The 21,133-nt window shown below is 35.6% G+C and overlaps 1 protein-coding gene across 37 annotated transcripts in view; it reads right to left on the reverse strand.

Annotated features, from left to right (window-relative positions):
- The window catches only part of LOC123557880 (uncharacterized), a 35,150-nt gene extending 15,498 nt beyond the window's left edge, over window positions 1-19,652 (reverse strand). For 35 of the 37 annotated variants that reach the window (XM_045349913.2, XM_045349817.2, XM_045349826.2 and 32 more), the window contains exons 1-6: window positions 19,503-19,652; window positions 8,172-8,273; window positions 7,123-7,237; window positions 5,791-5,868; window positions 4,425-4,586; window positions 3,602-3,715 (exon numbers count right to left, since the gene is read on the reverse strand). In XM_045349913.2, coding sequence (XP_045205848.2) covers window positions 3,602-3,715; window positions 4,425-4,586; window positions 5,791-5,868; window positions 7,123-7,237; window positions 8,172-8,178 — 476 coding nt within the window. In that variant the 5' untranslated portion in view covers window positions 8,179-8,273; window positions 19,503-19,652. Of the gene's footprint in view, window positions 1-3,601; window positions 3,716-4,424; window positions 4,587-5,790; window positions 5,869-7,122; window positions 7,238-8,171; window positions 8,274-11,467; window positions 11,490-19,118; window positions 19,266-19,502 lie in introns of those variants that run through there. The other 2 variants (XM_045349644.2, XM_045349652.2) reach the window with 2 other exon arrangements.
- Window positions 19,653-21,133: the final 1,481 nt, after the last annotated feature.

The following is a 21,133-nucleotide window of genomic DNA, read 5'->3' on the forward strand; positions in this document are numbered from 1 at the left end:
CAGCTTCTTATCGCTCTGAGCAAAATCCAACTCTAAGGCTCTGCGACCAGCAAGGATCCGGATCACTGCACATTCATACTGCTTGTCTATCCCCACATCCTAACTGTTTGTGTATCCCCACATCCACAGTGTTTGTTTATCACTATATCCATACTGTTTGTGTATCCCCACATCCACAGTGTTTGTTTATCACTATATCCATACTGTCTGTTTATCCCCACATCCACAGTGTTTGTTTATCACTATATCCATACTGTTTGTTTATTCCCACATCTACAGTGTTTGTTTATCAATACATCCATACTGTCTGTTTATCCCCACATCCACACTGTTTGTTTATCACTATATCCATACTGTTTGTTTATCCCCACATCTACAGTGTTTGTTTATCACTATATCCATACTGTCTGTTTATCCCCACATCCACACTGTTTGTTTATCACTATATCCATACTGTCTGTTTATCCCCACATCCACACTGTTTGTTCATCACTATATCCATACTGTTTGTTTATCCCCACATCCACACTGTTTGTTTATCACTATATCCATATTGTCTGTTTATCCCACATCCACATGTTTGTTTATCACTATATCCATACTGTTTGTTTATCCCATATTTATGTTGTCCTTTTTCTTCTCACTATATGTGCCAAATACTGTTTTTTTCCCCACATCCACACTGTTGTTTATCACATCCATACTGTCTGTTTATCCCACATCCAAGTGTGTTTATCCCACATTCATACTGCTTCGTTTATCCTCACATCTATGTCTTTATCCTACATCCATATCGTTTTATCCCCACATACATACTGTTCATTTATCCCCACATCCATACTGTTCGTTTATCCCCACATCTATACTGTTCGTTTATCCCCACATCCATACTGCTCGTTTATCCCCACATCCATACTGCTCGTTTATCCTCACATCCATACTGTACCTTTATCCCTACATCCATACTGTACCTTTATCCCCACATCCATACTGCTCTTTTATCCCCACATCCATACTGTACCTTTATCCCCACATCCATACTGTTCGTTTATCCCCACATCCATACTGTTCGTTTATCCCCACATCCATACTGCTCGTTTATCCTCACATCCATACTGTACCTTTATCCCCACATCCATACTGTACCTTTATCCCCACATCCATACTGTACCTTTATCCCCACATCCATACTGTTCGTTTATCCCCACATCCATACTGCTCGTTTATCCTCACATCCATACTGTACCTTTATCCCCACATCCATACTGTTCGTTTATCCCCACATCCATACTGTTCGTTTATCCCCACATCTATAATTTTTGTTTTATTCCCGCATTCATACTGTTTGTTTATCCACATATCCTTACTGTTTGTTGATCCCTAAATCCATACCGTTTCTTTATCCCACATCCATACTGTTCGTTTATCCCCACATCCAACCTGTTAGTTTATCTCCACATCCAACCTGTTAGCTTATCTCCACATCCAACCTGTTAGATTATCTCCACATCCATTCTGTCTGTTCATCTCCACATCCTTACTGTTCGTTCATCCCCACATCCACACTGTTTGTTTATCCCTACATCCATACTGTCTGTTTATCCCACATCCACCCTGTTAGTTTATCTCCAATTCCAACCTGTTAGTTTATCTCCACATCCATACTGTTCGTTTATCCCCACATCCATACAGTTCGTTTATCCCCACATCTATAGTTTTTGTTTTATTCCCGCATCCATGCTGTTTGTTTATCCCCATATCCTTTCTGTTTGTTGATCCCTAAATCCATACCGTTTCTTTATCCCCCATCCATACTGTTCATTTATCCCCACATCCAACCTGTTAGTTTATCTCCACATCCAACCTGTTAGCTTATCTCCACATCCAACCTGTTAGATTATCTCCACATTCATTCTGTCTGTTCATCTCCACATCCTTACTGTTCGTTCATCCCCACATCCACACTGTTTGTTTATCCCTACATCCATACTGTCTGTTTATCCCACATCCACCCTGTTAGTTTATCTCCGATTCCAACCTGTTAGTTTATCTCCACATCCAACCTGTTAAATTATCTCCACATCCAACCTGTCTGTTTATCTCCACACCCTTACTGTTCGTTTATCCCCACATCCAAACTGTCTGTTTATCCCACATCCAACCTGCTACTTTATCTCCACATCCAACCTGTTAGCTTATCTCCACATCCAACCTGTTAGATTATCTCCACATCCTTACTGTTCGTTTATCTCCACATCCATACTGTCCGTTTATCCCACATCCAACCTGTTAGCTTATCTCCACATCCATACTGTTTGTTTATCCCAACATCCTAACTGATCGTTAACCTCCACATCCATACTGTCTGTTTATCAAACGTTCAACCTGTTAGCTTATCTCCACATCTACACTGTTCGTTTATCCCTACATCCATACTGTCTGTTTATCCCACATCCAACCTGTTAGTTTATCTATCTCCTCATCCATCCTGTGAGCTATTTTCCACATTCATATTGTTTGTTTATCCCCACATCCTTATTTTTAGTTTATATCCACAGGCATACTAACTGTTTATCCCACAACCAACCTGTTAGTTTATCTCCACACTAAGACATCCTTACTGTTAGTTTATCTCCACATCCATACTAACTGTTTATCCGACATCCAAATTGTTCATTTATCCACAACTCCATACTGTCTGTTTATCCCATATCCAACCTGTTTGTTTATCTCCACATCCATACTATTTTTATCTCCACATCCATACTGTTTGTTTATCACAATATCCACACTATTTGTTTATCCCTAAATCTATACTGTTAGTACTTCCCCACATCCATTGTGTTTGTTTATCCGCACCTCCACACTGTCCGTTCATCGCTACATCCATACTGTATGTTTATCACCATATTCATACTATTTGTTTATCCCGACATCCTTACCGTTTGTTTATTCCCACATCTTTACTGTTAGTTTATCTCCACAGCCATACTGTTTGTTTATTCCCACATTCATACTGTTAGTTTATCAAGTTCAGCTCTTGTACGTATGCAACTGATAGAGCAATGTTAGACTGCAGGGATATGCAGGCTGATCTGGATCAATACATGCTGATCTAGATCCATACATCCTGATCTGGATCCACACATACTGATCTGGATCCATACATGCTGATCTGGGTCCATGCTGGTCACAAAGCACTACGTTTGTTTTGCAAACCAGCGCTCATCTATTCTTAAAAAGTCCCGTTACTTTTTAAATAATGTTTTTAAATAAAGTCTATACTTTTCTATACTCTATACTCCGCCAATTATGCCCCAGTTCACAGCTCTGATTATAATGAAAGGCGCATAATTATACAAAACAGGAATAGCTTCGTAAGTTAACTCCTGTGAACAAAACAAACATGTAGGATATGAATATAGACTATTGTATGACAACTAGTGTTACTTATTTTAATTAACATTAATCTACAGGTATGTAGTCTGAATCGATTAGCGAATGTATGCCGTCCACTTCTTTCTGACGTAAACCTAAATATTCACTATGGGTAACTACCATGGAATCTTAGTAAAGAAATGAAAATGGGAACGGGGCTTACTTGAGATATATAGTATCCGGCTCCCTCCTAGGTGCTCTCGAGGTCACATACTCTGGTTCTGTCATTGGAATAAAGATAGGCTCGTTCCTGTACCCGCTATTGTAGCGATTGTCACTGTGATCATACAAATATACAAGACTTGGTAAGGTTGTGGCATACTATTAATGTCCTTTTTGATACAAATCACAAGAAACAGCGATACCTATCAAACCCGCATACAAATACCTTTCACTGATAAAATTTGAAGATAAAATGTAAATAATGTTTACACCAGACAGATATTTTCTGTCAGGCAGTCACGCTAGTCTATAGGCCCAAACATACGACCAACTAATGTTGAAAGTTGAATGTCACCTAACAGCTAATTTTAATGCCGATTTGTGAAATAAATGAAAAACCGCGCTGGAATATACAACCGAAATGATTTTCCGATATATTATACAATACTTGCAACGATTATAATTAAATATTTTTATTATTAGTACTGAATTATGGGGAAAAGGTTTTTGAATAGAACCATGAAACTTGGCAGGTATCTTATTAAGGGAGTATAACGAGGCAAATCTCTAGAATCATTTATCCAACATGGCCGCCAAATACAAGATGCCCTCCATAATTCAATGCTGATTAAGGAGAACATTTTGAAATATGAATTATCTGAAAACTAGTACTGAACTTTAAGGAAATGTCACAAAATACCTTTAATTTCTATAACAGCACAAATATCGTCTGCCATCAATTTCTTGTTATTATGTATTTTGTTCAATAGTCACGTGTCATTAATGAAACTGCAATATTCTATTTATAGAACAAAGAAATGTACCTGTATTTGCGAGGTGGTAGGCTGTACTTATCCCAGGTATCATATTTATATGGCACCTCGATCGACCTTGGCCTTTTGTGGTAAACCGGTTCTCTCCACATCGGAGGTGGAGGGGGAGGGGGTGGGTCAATTATTACAGCCGGAACCTCTTTCTCGTAAACACTGTAAATTAAATGTACACATTTCTTATTCTGGAATACAATTTTGTTGAAAATTTGAAGTGACTGACAAGTTGCCTGCAACTGCCGGTAATTATTTCCTGAAGTATATTTGTTTTTGTTTTTTTTCAATGTAGTCACTACCAATTTTCATTTATTCCAGTTTCGCAAATGTAGAAATAAACGGTCATAACGTAGTCGAAAAAAAAAGTTAATGCGACGCATACAGTTTGTTTTATATTGTGTCGGTCAAACTGTCTGCAAATGTTAGAAATTAACAAGAGTGCCAGAATGTCACAATATACGCCTGTCATTGCAAATTTCTTTACACTAGCACCTGTATTTGCAAATGGAATTTTAATTCTGCGGTTGTGTAGAAATTATTGTAATTCTTTTGTTTTTCTAAATCAACAAAAAAAAATCCTTACCAGGCAGAGATACCTTAAAATACACAAACTTTGATAGTAATATCTATGTTGTACCACAGAAAAGTGGTATTGGTTTTTTCCTACTGTCATTTATAAAAAAAGTTACAATATAAGTTATTTATAGTAACAACTAAGGAAAGTCATCTTTGCATCTGACTCTTGGCCTCTAAGTGTGACCTTGACCTTAGACATAGGGACTTGGTTCTTGTGCGTGACAATCCGTCGCATGGTGGTGAACATTTGTGCCAAGTTATATCAAGATCTTTCTATGCTTGAAGAAGAAATGCTCTAGACAAAGTTTTCATTCTTGTATCCTTTGACCTCGAAGTGTGATCTTGACCTTAGACCTAAGGACCTGGTTCTTGCGCATGACACTCCGTTTCATGATGGTGAACAACTGTGCCAAGTTTCATCAGAATCAATCCATGCATGAAGAACATATGATCCGGACAAGGTCTGTGGACGCCGCCCACCCGCCCGTCCGCCAGGGGCGTTTCCCATAATACGTCCCGTTTTTCAATCGGGCGTATAAAAAGCAGACACTCAGCGACAGTAAGCTTGTCCAGGTGAGGGTTAATTACAACAAAAGCATCGCCTGCCACTAACAGTGCTTGTCTTTAACTGCTTGACATAAAGTATTATGCAAGGATCATTACGTAGATTTTTTACTCAGACCTGCTAAAATGTTTACACGGGAAACAAACTTTAAAGCTTGATGTTGACCTCCTATTGCATTTTATGATACATCAAACAATTAATAGAAAAATTAAATAAACATACGGATATTTGTCATATCTGTTATCATATCTGTTGTCATATCTGTCGACTATCAGCTCGTCTTTGTAGCCATTTCTCCTCCTGAAATTTTACATTAAAAGATAAATGTTTGTTAAGATATCCTACTGCGGTTGTGCGCATGCTTGTCCAACCGGAAATCAGAGATTCGCGTAACTTATCCGAAAACAATGTGAATAACGTCAGCTCTAAAGTTTAGGGACAGGGAATTCAGGGCTCCAGCCCCTTAAAATTAGTATGCATTTTATATCCTAAAATTGAGATATCAGTCATTTTAGTCAAAATTTCATCAGTCATAATATGCAATTTTTGTATTTTAAGCCCTTCTGCCTAAAATTAGCTTACATGCAAAAGTTTAGTGAAAAAGGGGCATCATTTTCCAAAATGTAAGCCGGAGTTATGAAGCCTGCCATGTGAGTTCATCTACTGATGCCAAAGATATGAGGTGAAGCTGAAAATATTTGGTCGAGAGATTTCTAAGAAGAGAAGCATGCTCACACATTTTTATGTTAAGATGAGACATAATTTTAAGAAATATGAGCCGCGCCATGAGAAAACCAACATAGTGGGTTTGCGACCAGCATGGATCCAGACCAGCCTGCGCATCCGCGCAGTCTGGTCAGGATCCATGCTGTTCGCTTACGGTTTCTCTAATTGCAGTAGGCTTTGAAAGCGAACAGCATGGATCCTGACCAGACTGCGCGGATGCGCAGACTGGTCTGGATCCATGCTGGTCGCAAACCCACTATGTTGGTTTTCTCATGGCACCGCTCAATTATAAAAGCTAGAGTTGTACTGCTTGCCTTGTGAGGTAATGTTGTTTGTTAGGTTTGATAGCATTTGGGCAAGACATTTCTCAGACAAGACACCTGCATGCTTACGTGCCAAACTTTAACAAGAATGTCTCAGCTATAAAGAGACATACGTTTGACAAAATAAAAGCTAGAATTACGTTTAGTTATGACAAGAAAAACATTTGATCTGATTGGGATTTACGGCCCACCAACAAAGTACAGGTTATATACTGCAAAACAGGTTTTACATCTCATCTACATGAAAATGATACATCAGATATGGAATCAAACTTCTAAACCTGTTACAACTAAAGTGTTCAGACCCTGCTAGTCACCTCTTACAATAAAGCATTGAGTAAGACAGTGGTTAAACAAATAATCACATGAGACAAATAAACATGTGAATTAAGTTTAAAAACCTTTGGTTATGTAATTTTCAGGAAAACGTTTATGACGTCGATGAAAGGGCGACAACCAAAGCTCTATAGGTTGAAAATTTTGAAATAATGGAGCTAAAAAGTACCTTCGTCTATCTCTGGCATAGAAGATGCAGCATATGAACACACAAATTGCAATTAATATCAAGCCTGCAACTCCAACACAAACTCCTATAATTATCTTTTGTTCTTCTGTTAAATCTGAAATAGTAATTTACGTAACACATTTCAATAGAACAGTTATTTATGTAATTTACATAACGCTAATCAATTTACCGATTTGTTAAGTAATTTACGTAACCCATATCAATGTAACAGTTATTTAAGTAACTTAAGAACACATTAAAGTAATTTATGTAACACATCAATAGAACAAGTTATTTAAACAATTTACGTAACACATATCAATATAATAATTATTTCAGTAATTTAAGTAAAATATAACAGTTATTAAAGTAATTTACGTAACACATATCAATATAACAATTATTTAAGTAATTTACGTAACACATATCAATCTAACAGTTATTTAAGTGATACATTTCAATGTAACAGTATTGCACGTAATTCACATAACACATATCAAAATAACATAATCGTTTGTAATCTACACATATCAATATAACAGTAATGTTCATAATTTATCTAATTTTATTACACATATCAGTATTACAGGTGTTTACACAATTTACACAGCAAATATCAACATAAAGTCATCTACGTAACACGTCTGATGGTTTGTTTCGTTAGCTGTGTAACTTGCATAACAAGTTTCTCACTATTTGTTAATTTCGAAATAGAGATTTACTGACAGGCAAAGATAAAAAAGTTAAGGTCATTAAGGTCCAAGCAATGGTTTTTGTTATACAATAAATTGTGAATCGGTATAAGTATATTTTACTACTCTTTCTACTCGTAAATGGTACTTTACATGACAAAGTTTTTAACGTAACGCAGTTTACGTTACACATGGTGGATTTTGTTTTGGACAAACTGAAAATGTGATTATATACAACTAGTTTTAAAGGATGGTTCGGTTGACAGGATGATCTCCCCCATGTTTTATCTTGTCAATGAGATAAAAAAAAAACCAAGCAAGCTATTGACACTAAAGTCAATATGGTAGGTTACTTACCAGCCATTTGAATGTATATAATGTTTCCTTCGAAATCACTTCATCACAAGTGTTGTATAAACGAAAATTCTTGCTACATCCACACTGTTACGAAAGGGTAATCTGCAGATAAAAACAAAAACAATATTATCACTGAGTGACAAATTTCCTTTCTTTCTCGAAGTAGACTGGAAACTGTTGTTCGACAGCAGACACATTTTTTTTTGGTTGGATTTAACGTCGCACCGATACATGATAGGTCATATGGCGACTTTCCAGTTTTAATGGTGGAGGAAGACCCCAGGTGCCCCTCCGTGCACTTTTTCATCACGTCCCAAGGTATGCTAAATAAAGTGTAGCATAAACTCTCGGACAATCTAAATAATAGGTTCATGTAATGCTGACTGAAACACGGGCATGCGCACATGCGCTGTGTGACATCGCCATTTTTATCTACGAGTATCAATGTGCATCTTTTCTCTATCCTCTATTCACCGACGCAGACATTTTGATCCTCGTTGCTTAGTTTTTACCAGCTTATATATACTGAATTATGCACTGCACTTATTTTAGGCTATTGATCTTTTGATCTCAAAACTAAATCCGTGCGGGCCACGAACATGGCCATTCTGTTTCCAACCTTTTTGAGAATAAGACAATGCTTAACAGTGTCGAAAGATAAGCATCCAATTCAGTTAAATACTAACATGATTTTCTCATCTCCATTATGATATAAACATGTAATTTATTATGTAAATTTCTTTCGGCAATGCTCGTCCTGGCCGTGCAACCGGAACAGTTTTATCCTAAATAAGGTTATTTTGTTTGCACTCAGACTGTTAAATGACAAAGCCTATTTCGTTTTATATATGCGCACGTATACATTATTATCATATTATAAGCATAAAAGCAAACACCTTGCAAAAAATAAAATAAACATATAAATACAGGGATACAATTAAATAATTTTCGCTTAGTCATACGCCCACCCCATTATAAACTGAATACATACAACGATTCATCTATATATATAAAAAAAACAACCATTTGTCAAATAATTAGTTTTTGGAGAGAAATTTTACTACACCCCAATTTTCGTGTTTCTGTTCTTTAACCATTTAAAAATGAATATAATTACGTAAGTTTTGATTATGACGCAAGCTGTACTTAACTGCAACTTATTTTAGTATTTTACGGTTCATTTTTTTCCGGATTGTTTTTAATGGAAAGCCATGTGCGCGATGAGCTATACTAGCGAGAATACTTTTTTTGTGTGTGTTTGTTGGCTTTAACGTCACATTAACCCAATTTTTAGGTCATATGGTGACTTTCCAGCTTTTAATGGTGGATCAAGACCCCAAGTGTGCCATGGTGTATTATTTCATCAAGGGCGGGCACCTGGGTAGAACCACCGACCTTCCATAAGCCAGCTGGATGGTTTTCTCACATGAAGAATTCCATGCCCCGAGTGAGACTCGAACCCACATCGATGAGGGGCAAGTGATTCACTGGAAGTCAGCGACTTCAACCATTCGGTCACGGAGGCCCCTAGGAGGAATACGTAATCAGATGGAGTGTAATTACCTGAGGTCCGCTATCTTTACGATGTTTATTTGTTGTTGTTTTTTACAGTTTTCTTGAAATAAGGTCAATTTTACTGGCCGCAAACAGAAAATGTAACCGAATTTTGAATCACGAAAAAAAAAGCAGAATACCTGTTAAACTCTTGATGGGATGTTACCAAACAACTCACATGAACCGTGCATTTCTTATTGTGTAAGGTGTATTGAGCGCCGTTTCTGCAGTAATAAAACGCAAAACGCCTATAAAATATTCGTTTGCGTTTTAGATATTTTGTGTGAAAATTGAATTTTAGAACGATTAATGTATGTACATCTACTGTCATAAACTATAACAGTGAAACATCTATCAAGCTATTTGAACAAGCGATATTTTCTGGAGACCCCCACCCCCTCCCCCTCCTATCCCAGATTGTTACATAGATCGAAGATCGAAAAATAATTCATTTTCATATTTATGGCGTATAATGTACAATTACTGTCTTTAATTAAGGGTTGTTGACTTGAGATTTTTTTTCGACCTGAGAAATGTGATATCTAGAGAGAGCATTGCCAGCTGATGATATTACTTTTCTGAGAGCGATTGATCTTTATACTGTCTGGAACTAAAAGGTAATATGTGTTATATTATTTGAGCCAACACATTGAAGGTAATTTCTGAAAAGCCAAACATAAGCTGTTGTTCTTCATTTTTTCTATTGTTATGACGTCACTGCAGGAGGTCAATTAGAATAATATACCGACGCAGACACTTATCATACAACAGAAGTAAACCTTGTCTAAGCTAGTTTTTTAAGTGACATTTTTATTATAAAAATAATGCAGATGTGTTCATTAAAATTATACCGTACATAACAACAGTATTTTTCCTTATAAATCTGTTTTAATACATCACTGTCTACTCTTGCCCCCATTTTGAAACATTTATATCAGGCAAAATGGTGTAACTTATTGATTTCATCAACTGCTATTTTTAGCCTGCTGGTGGCAAGAGATTCTGCCTTTGCGACCAGTGCAGACCAAGATCAACCAGCACACCCGTGCAGTCTGATAATGATCTGCACTGTTCGTCATTATAGAAATTTAGCAGGGTAAGGGTTAATTCTTATTCTGTATTTAGCTTGACATGATTATCATTCAAGGAATCAACAGTTTCATACAAATGTTCTTATAGCTAAAGAAGGAATATTTCAATTGGCCAGATTTTTCTGCCTGTTTCCTAATTCTGGATTAAACTTAACTTCTACCAGGTATATCACCCAATTCAGAGTGTTATTTAGATAAATAAACGAAGTATTTGAGATGAATTTATCCGGTCGTGACCAATCTAAATCAAATTCCACTTAAAAAAAGCTCTGTTGACACTAGGAGCCAAGGTCTTTATTATACCTAATATAAAATCAGATCAAAGGATCCACAACGTACTAGAGAAGTATCTTTAAGGTGGACATTATAACAAAAGAAATCAGTGTCACAGAATACAATCGTCCGCAACAGGCACGCGTCACATATATGTAAAACCACATTTTCTGGTGCTTTTTGTAGTAGCATTTCGTGCATTGATCCATCTAAATTCTCTGTCTAGCTGTGTCATACTTTACAGTGTTAATTGTTTTTGACTTGTTCATTAATGGTGCTTCTATTCATGGAACATAAACAGCGATCATAAATTACAATTACACCTAACAATACATAGCGATCAAAATTACATTTTTAGATAAAAAGTAAAATCCAAACCTCATGCGTTGTTATACATCCATAACCCATAACGAGTACATCAAATTCTACTACACAGCGAAGCGTAGCGACCATTGATGCACAAAAAAAGGCCAAATAAATCACTATTTTGGTTTTTTGTGGGTGTGCTTTCAAATTTTTACTATCACTTTTATGTGGTTATGGTAAATGAATAATGTGAAATCATATATTTTTGGGGCATGCAACTTCGTTGTTCAAGTCGAAACGACTTTTTGGTGGTAAAACTACATTCGGATCAATTCAACTCCTTTCAGATAAATGTTCAACTCCTTTCAGTTCAACTCCTTTTTCACCAATAATCAACTCAGTTCTAGCGAATGTTCATTTCCTTTTATTTTTGAATGTTCAACCACATTCTGACAAATGCTCAACAACTTTGTCACGATTTTTTCAACTCCTTTCTAATGACTTCCAACTTCTTTCGGACGAATGGTTAATTCCTATCCGCTAATAAATGTTAAACTCCTTTGTGTGAACACCTTTCTGATGAATGTTAAACCCTTTCTGACGACTGTTCAACGCCTTTCGGTCAAATGTTCAACTTCTACTGATTAATTTTAACCCATTTCTTACGACAGTTTAACTCTTTTTTTATGAGCACCCAACATCTTCCCGTCCTGATAGATACTGAACTTTTTCTGCCCAACTGACGTTAACTTCTTTCTTGGGAACGCTCTTTTTCTATCGAATGTGCAACAACTTTCTGGTGAATAGTCAACTCCTTTCCGCCGAATTTTCAACTACTTTCTGGTAAATGTTCAACTCCTTTCTGTCATTCGGCATTTTTTTATGGGAATATGCATAATTTGTTCCAATAAAAACGAGTTAGCTGGCGATCAAAAAGTATTTATATTACCATGGCCTAATGTTAATATCTTACATAGACACCCGCTATGATCACTTCTATTGTGATGCAGTTGAAAGCCGGTCACAAAAATTTCGTGATTTGTGTTTTGTATAGGCGTACAAACGGATCTATCGTTACAACGTGAATTTTAAAGGTCGTGCAAACATACCTGTCTTTTGCAAAAATACTTTAGCCATGTCCTTTTCCAGCAATAGTTAAACTAATTTATCTACAGATCTAAAATCTTCAGGTTTTTGGTGTTACCAGTACATTGGTGACGTGTACGAACAAATTCTAAATAAAATATTGCAATTTCAATTTCTAAATGTTGGTAATATGGATATTTAAAAATAAAGAATATAGTCTTACAAGTACACGTACGCGTACACGTACAAGCATGAAATCTCAGCCAGGGTGTCATATATCTACAAATTCAATGACCGCATCAGCCTTTAGCCTGCTGGCGGCAAGGATGCACTTTGTGCAGGCTGATCATGGTCTGCACTGTTCGCTATTCAGTATAGTGCATATTTTCTCACCTGGCGGAGATATTTATAGAAAGGTCATAAATGGGCCATTCTATCATTTAGTTTAGGGTAATCGGCTACATCGTTAGATTTGGTTTCATTCCGTACGAATAAATCCGATATGCACAAGTTACCTATTGTTTTTAATGGTAAAGTCTGTACTAAAAATATCTTCGCCAGGTCAGAAAATATGCACTATAGGTCAATTTTCAGTGAACACACCTTTGAATAATAAATGGTATTGCCCAAATTGAATGATGGACTGGTCCAAGTTAGAATTTAGCAGGCTAAGGGTTAAGAATTGGCCCTATTTTAATTTAAATTCATTATTAGAAGGAACTAGGAAATATTTGTTTTATAACGTACAAATATGTGACAAAATGTCAGATTAGTTCTTCCGTCTAGAAAAAAAGGGTTATTTGACAAGCATAAAGGTCAAATGTCTGCACGATAGACAAAAACAAAAAAAATGTCCAAGGCAATAATTCGAGCTTTTTCAACTTTGGGGCTGGTGCGACCATAATATTTTCCATTGGAGATCATTAGCGTTTACATAACGATCAAATAACCTAACACATTTTCTAACCACGTGATTTCTTCAGATTTAATAGTACATGTTCCAGTATTTAAAAAAAAAAATACCAAAAAAACTGCATATGCATAGACGTGGCTAATCTTGCATTTTTTCTAAATTTATGAAATAAAGAGATGCGTGCATTTGCATACCATGAAATTTGTTTAATAATAGTTACTCCTGGGAATTTATTATCGATGTTTTTTACATTAATAGCCGGCGATACATTTTCCCACGTTTATTTTCTTTTCATTTGCCTACAAATTAAATACAAAACTGTAAAGAATGAATTCAAAATTTGTCAAGGATAAATTCATTCTATTAACCATAATATCTCCCGTGTTTGATAATGTTAATAATAAAAATGTAATTTGGGCCGTGCCATGAGAAAACCAACATAGTGGGTTTGCGACCAGCATGGATCCAGACCAGCCTGCGCATCCGCGCAGTCTGGTCAGGATCCATGCTGTTCGCTTTCAGATCCTGTTGAATTAGAGAAACTGTTAGCGAACAGCATGGATCCTGACCAGACTGCGCGGATGCACAGGCTGGTCTGGATCCATGCTGGTCGCAAAGTCGCAAACCCACTATGTTGGTTTTCTCATGGCTCGGCTCATTTATTAATTAACATTAAGGCTAACCATTTTGAATAAGCATACAGTGCAACAGAAAATCTTTACGATTGATGTTCCATAGTTCCTTTAACTTTATATTGAAATAGATAAAGCAACTGGCAAAGGGAGGAGATAGTTAATAAGATGGTTGGAGAAGAACCATTGTCAATGTTGTGCATGAACTTATAACGTCAAAGCCATAAAAGGGAGGTAATAAAAATGTGTTCAATTGCGACTTACGTCAAATATATGGGATACATGTAACAATTATAGAAAATTGGGGGAAAAGAATTAATACGGCAAAAAAGTCATAGCAAAACAAGAGCTTTCGGAAGACAGCAACGCTCGACAATTCAACAGCCTTGTCAACTGAATGAATATTAAAGTCGAAAAGGGGGTATAATTTTATGAAAAATGTAAAGTAGGGTTATGGAACATGTGCACAGCATGTTAGATCATGACATTGAACAAGTGTGTGAAGTTTCAATTCATTCCCGTTAATGGGTACTGAGATACCGGCTTACATATAAAACAGTAACCAAAAATTTCTAAGTCGAAAAAGGGGCATAACTTTGTAAAAAAAGCAAAACAGAGTTATGGAACCTGTAAAATGTAAGTAAAATTAATGGAAGTTTATCGATATACAATGATTTCTGCGGCATCTTAACACCCCGCTATATTTCAGTTTACATTCTTTAGATAATGTTTGTTAATAAATCTATAAACTCAAAGCAGTCCGAGAATGCCCTCCCTATACAATGGATTAATCTGGTCTTAGGTCCGTCGGACATTTTCCTATAAAATTTTATTGAAATCGGGACAAAGATAGTTTTTTTAAAGGGATCTGCAAAGGTATGTTATACTGAACCAAATAGTGTATCTATGATAGGAAACTTTACGGATAGGACATGGAATACAAAGGTAAAGTCAGTTTCTTGTTTAACATAACAGTCGGCGAATGTACCCCCTTGGAATGAATGGAACAACATATTTTCAGCCGAGCCAACGGCAGGGGCTATATGTACTTTCCCAGCATCTAGCTCATGTCGTTACTGCTGGAAACAGACCAATTTAAGTAAATCACCAAGCACTGAAAACTACCCGAAATATCAGCCGTGACAGGGAAAATATTGGTATTGTAGCCACAAATTTATGCCAGGTGTGAGCGAGCCGCTTACAGGTGGACTTTGGTCTTCTCTTAACTAATACCAACCTAATTCCTTCTCATATAAACCTACTTCACCTTCTATTAATTCAGACATATCAGCTATGAAAATCTAAACTGCTTAAGTCAGTGTAAACATTTCTATTCAGTCCTACAACGGATGTGCTATAACCAGTAATACGAACACTATAATGTGTTACAAAGAATTCATCCGAATATACAATAGAAGTAGGCAATTTTTCAGCAGGAAAATAAGAAATTAAACATGATATATTGCCTACAACTGAAAAAGGTCACTGGCATTTGTGCTAAAGATTAAAAAACTGTTCGTATGACACGCCGAAAAAAAATCGGTTTTATATGTCATATCGTCAGTTATTGAACTTAAAATTTTGAACAATTTTTTTTATTTTGGCAGGTTAAAGAAATGCAAAGAACTAATGTTATATAGTGATTACTGGGCATTAAAAGCAGAACCCAAGTGCCCTATTGCTGCCACATGCTCGTAGGTAAGGTCGGGCATCTTAGTATTTTATAAGTGGCTGAGGTTAAATTAAATGCCGGCTTTGGTCGTGTATATAGCATCAGGTGCCTTTCCGTAGTGGAAAAAATCGGGAGCTGACCTGATGGCTTCTGAGGCGACACTTAAAGGAACTGTGGTAATAGGCAATGTTGGACTTGAACCTGGTATAAACAGATTCTCAACACTCATATTAGTTGTCACGTTTTGCGTTTAGCAAAAAAATGATTAAATCAAAGGCCTGAAGGGCCTGAGTCGGCTAATGATTGATGTACTGACAGTATAGTCTACCAGTTTCAGTTTGTTTTTATTTTTTTTTCTTAAAATTTCATAACACAGCTCGATATTTACCCAAAATATTATATCCGGATACGATTACACTTTTCTCCAGTTTCAACAATATATTTTACAAATTGTGATGATACGGAGACATTTAGCAGCAATTGGCAGTATCTGACAATGAAGTTTACGGTTAAATTACCTCTTATTTAAATCTTTTCATAAAAAAGTTGTTTCGTTTCGTGAAAGCAGCCAAACATAGACGATCTACTTTCGATTTCAAAAACTACAAGAAAATACAATTTAATGTTTCGCTGATTGGTTTATTTCTCGAAAAATAAGAATTAAAATCATCTTTAATATCAGTAGTAACTAAACACACCAGTAAGAGCTTCTTCTTCCGATAATTTATCCGTTTACTGACTGCAAAATTCAACCCACGCAAAGTTTATAGAAATCATACGATGCGTGTATACGTTCAATGTGGGAGAATTAAAGCTGATCGGCTATGTTACCTAACGCATCCAGACGATTCAGATTTTGTTTTTAAAAAAGCATTGTGTGCGTTTCTGTAATTTTATATACGTTTTTATACGCTTAGAAATTATTAGACATGCGTATTTGCATTATTTCTATACGTAATTTACGCTAATACGCATCTTATCTGGAGCCCTGTGGAACTATTTTTTGTCTTTCGCTGGATGTTACCCAAGCTTTGTAAGCCTGCGCAATTCTTAAAATGCACATTTGTGCTTAATGAGTTACATTCGAGTATTGCACAATTACAAGTTATAAATATGACAGATTACATCGTATATTGGTCATAGCAAAGGGAATTGACACAACTTAACTTCATTCATGCAGTGAACTGTTTGAAATTTGAGAAATCTAATGGAACTACATCCCTTCACGTGTTATTCGGTCCATTTAGAGAATCACTGAACAGCAAGGACTCGTCAAAAGGCTTTCAGCCTTTAGCCGACTCAAAAATGGTCTGATTGTAATGTATGAAATGCTTAGGAGAAAATCAAATTACATAAATTATAATTGAGACGCACCATGAGAAAACCAACATAGTGCGACCATCATGGATCCAGACCAGCCTGCGCATCCGCGCAGTCTGCATGGTCAAGATCCATGCTGTTCGTTAACGGTTTCTCTAATTGCAATAGACTTTGAAAGCGAACAGCATGGATCCTGACCAGACTGCGCGGATGCGCAGGCAGGTCTGGATCAATGCTGGTCGCAAATGCACTATGTTGGTTTTCTCATGGCGCGGCTCATATATAACTTTTGGAAGAAAAATGCTTTATTCACGTGTCTTTGAAGGCTTTAGAATTGTAAGTGGTCATAAATTAAAGAAAATATACAAGTAATGCTTTTGTGAAATTTATAACATGCACTGAATATTCGTGGCTTTGCATGATTTTTTTTATCAATACTTGCTAGCTAGTCTTCTGTATTTTTTGTCTGTTATTATCATGATTTTTGCTTAAACAATACTTAGATAAGATTATGGATTATTTCCTTTTTCAACTCTGAAGTCTGTTTTTTTCCATGTATCTACATCTTTACATTGACGACGCTCTCATAAATTTGTGGCAAAAAAAAAAAACAAAAAAAAAAAAAAAAAAAAAAAAAAAAAAAAAACGATATTGCCTATTATAAAAAAGAATTTCTGGTCTTAGAAACTGAAGGTTCGTACCACTGTATCAACGTAATAATACTTTTTAAAGTGCGTTTGTCATTTGTAAATTCATACTTCGAAAGGAGGAATTGAAAATGAACATTTACCTAATCTTCATATAATATATTTAAACTGGAATGTTTATCTTTTGAACATACACAAAAAAAAGTGTGCAAATTAGTAAAAGTTGCTTCGTCCAAATTAAGATAACTGAATTGTGGGTATGCTTCCATGTTCAATATAGTAAAAGTCAGATATGACCCTCCGATGCCAAAAATGGGCATTATTTATGTATTATGTATTTATCATCTGTCATATTCTTGAATTATTTGATCTTAGTTGTGTTCAGATCATATAAAAAATTCATATAAAAAAGTAATTTCATAGATGAACATCAAATATTTCGTTAAATAGTTACCGTAGTAATTCATTAAGTGTTTAGGAAATTAGTAGAAAAAAATGAATTTGACTGGTAAAACATACATAACCCTTATCATGCTAGACACGACTGATTCTGCCTTTGCGACCAGTGTAGATCATGATCAATCTGCACGCCCGTGCAGTCTGATCATGATTTGCACTGTTCGCAATTCAGTCAGTATCTTTTTTGGTAAGCACACTTTTAACAGTTAATGGAACTGTCCAAATCGAAAGATGGACAAGTTCATTATAGAAATATAGCAGGGTAAGGGTTAAAAAGCACCCATTCCGTAAACCGGTAGCTTTAACTTGTATGTTTATATATTTATGTATTATCTAAATATTGGTATTTTAAGTATTCACGGTTATAAACACGTACAGTATGTCATATTCAATAAGAAATGGTGATTATCATCTGTGTTAAAATAAAATACGTTGCATTGTAAAGGCACATGTGCGAATATTTGTAACTGTTATACTGTTATTATACAGAATAAACAACTTATTTCAAGAAGGCAGATCTTTTGACGAAAATATATATTATCAGGTTTCTTTTTGTATTAATTGCACTTGCGTTCACAAAAAAAAAAATCATCTCCGGGTCACCCCACGCATTTAACGGCTGTTAAGACGTTATTAGAACTTGTAACCAATCTTGTTTGTATACTAATGTTACGTTATATGCTTGTAAACATTCAATAATCACAAAAATTATTATTATTATTATGATTATTGTAATTATTAAAATTCCACCGAGTCCTTTTACTACATTTTCATTTTGCCTATGTCATTTATGTTTAACACTTTCTTCTACAAATATCCATATTTTTAACAATAATGTCAAATATAGATATTTCTTTAAAGTACATGTCTTAAAATAAACACTTGCTGTTTTTTGTAGTATTTTCACGAAGATTAGCCAAGTACTAATTAACAAAGTTAAAATTAGGCACCATAAAATCTAATTAATTAGATTAAAAAAATCTTTTTCACATACCTTTTAAAGGGGTCTCGAAGTTACATATAAGTATTTAGCATTAACACATGAATACTTTGGGTGGTTAAATTAAATATGCACGCGTGTGACACGCCCAGTAGTAATTTTATTAACGCTAAATAAGGGTGGAATTAAAATGACTGTACACATTGTGAAATATGTATATGTCGTATACGACTTTCCTGTAAAGCGAAGTTAAAACCCAGGCAAGCGTTTCCTCTGCTTAACACAAGATTAAAATCGGTTAAATCTACATTAAATCTACATTTATTTGTAAACAATAAGTTTTTATAACAGTTCGATAATACCCTTTAAGAATCGTGTTTTAAAATTCTTCAGACATATGCAGTTTAGAATTTAAAAATGAAGTTGTATTTGACATACCTTTTATGAATGAAGTCCTAAAAATTCCAGTTCAAAACACACTTAAGCCCATTAAACGTAATCGATCGGCAGTTTCCGTGAAAGGTCGTATTTTCTAATACCCGAAGCAATTTTCGCCTTCAATGGGTACGACACGGTACGGTGACGACGTTCGATATCGAGGCGAAATAAAGTAGTATTTGGTTATTATAGAACGGATCATTTTTGAACATAATTATTGCCATCAATTGTATATAAAGGGATTTTCATGAGTTTCATGTTTATTTTTTAGGAACTATTGTAAAGAAGATGAAGCAAATTCAATGGTTTAATCTTTATTGTTAAACGTTTACAATATATCGAGGACTTGGCGCAAAACTATTGTATCTTGTTCTTTATTAATATACACTTACAATAGTTTTGCACTAAGCCCTCGATATAGGAAAATAATTCTTCCAGAGAAGGTCAGGAGGCCAAAGGATGACCTAACTAGAGCGACGAGACAGCTATCAATTCCTCCAATAAAACTGTTAAAATTTTGTGTAAAAGATGAATCATCTAAAGCTATGCACCGGGCGATGGTGAGCTAGGCTGTACTGGAAGGAGTGGCTTTAAACTTACATAGAGCAGTCTTAAACACTCCCAGACTGATGGTGTCAGTGACACTTTCTTTTATTAAACTGTATATTTTTCAGGATCCTGATATATGAAATACCAGATTTATATGTCGCCATGCCCATGATAAAAACATTGAATGAAGCCTTAAAACACTTCACAAAGTTCAAAGGCAGCCAACCATACAGGTCGCAAATTCATCAAAGGGACAGAGCGAAAGAAAGCCCCGCCCCCACCACCTGAACACAGAGAGCGAATTTCCGGCTAAAATACAGGCCTGTCCGACATATGGATCATGAGTGCTTGGAAGTAAAAAGGCTTTGAAAGTAAATCACGGAAAATTAAAGAATACTATGAAGAATGTAGATTATGAGCGCTGTGATTATTCCTGGAATTAGAACACGACGAGGAAGGAATATCTTGAATGGTGGACACCGCCGAAGATAAACGCTGCAGACCATAAACGAACTTGCGCATTGCACTCGCCTTAAAAATGGGATGAACGTAGTAAAACAAGTTTCATTATCAGATACATTATGCATTTTAAGACCTTTACGGCTGGTGGGGTTTCATTTGTATTCGCTGAAAGATATTAATAGCATACACTTTTTATCATTATATTACATGTTGTAGTAAACTTGTAATAGCTTACATTTTTATTTTATCGCGGTGTTACTTTTTATGGCATAAATATAACGGGATAGGCCAATGAAAATTATATAGCTTTTTTTATAAGATGCATCAGTTAGTTCTGGTCCTGTTTTATAAACAATAGTCATTATACAAGAGGGCCATGATGGCCCTATATCGCTCACCTGTTACTGCACTTGAGGACAAGAAGGTCCTCATAAAAAATATCTCAGTCCAAAGGACAGGAACAACAAAGGGAAGAAATTTAACCAAAAAGAAAAAAAAAATCTTACAAGGTACAGATATGTCAAAATGCACCTAAAAATTGGAGGTACCATCCATGTTGTACCACAGAAAAGTGGTCTCGGTTTTTCCCTACAGCCAATAATAAAAAAGTTACTAAAAAT

Source organism: Mercenaria mercenaria, chromosome 15, assembly GCF_021730395.1.
Source record: "Mercenaria mercenaria strain notata chromosome 15, MADL_Memer_1, whole genome shotgun sequence".
Lineage (NCBI taxonomy): Eukaryota > Metazoa > Mollusca > Bivalvia > Venerida > Veneridae > Mercenaria > Mercenaria mercenaria.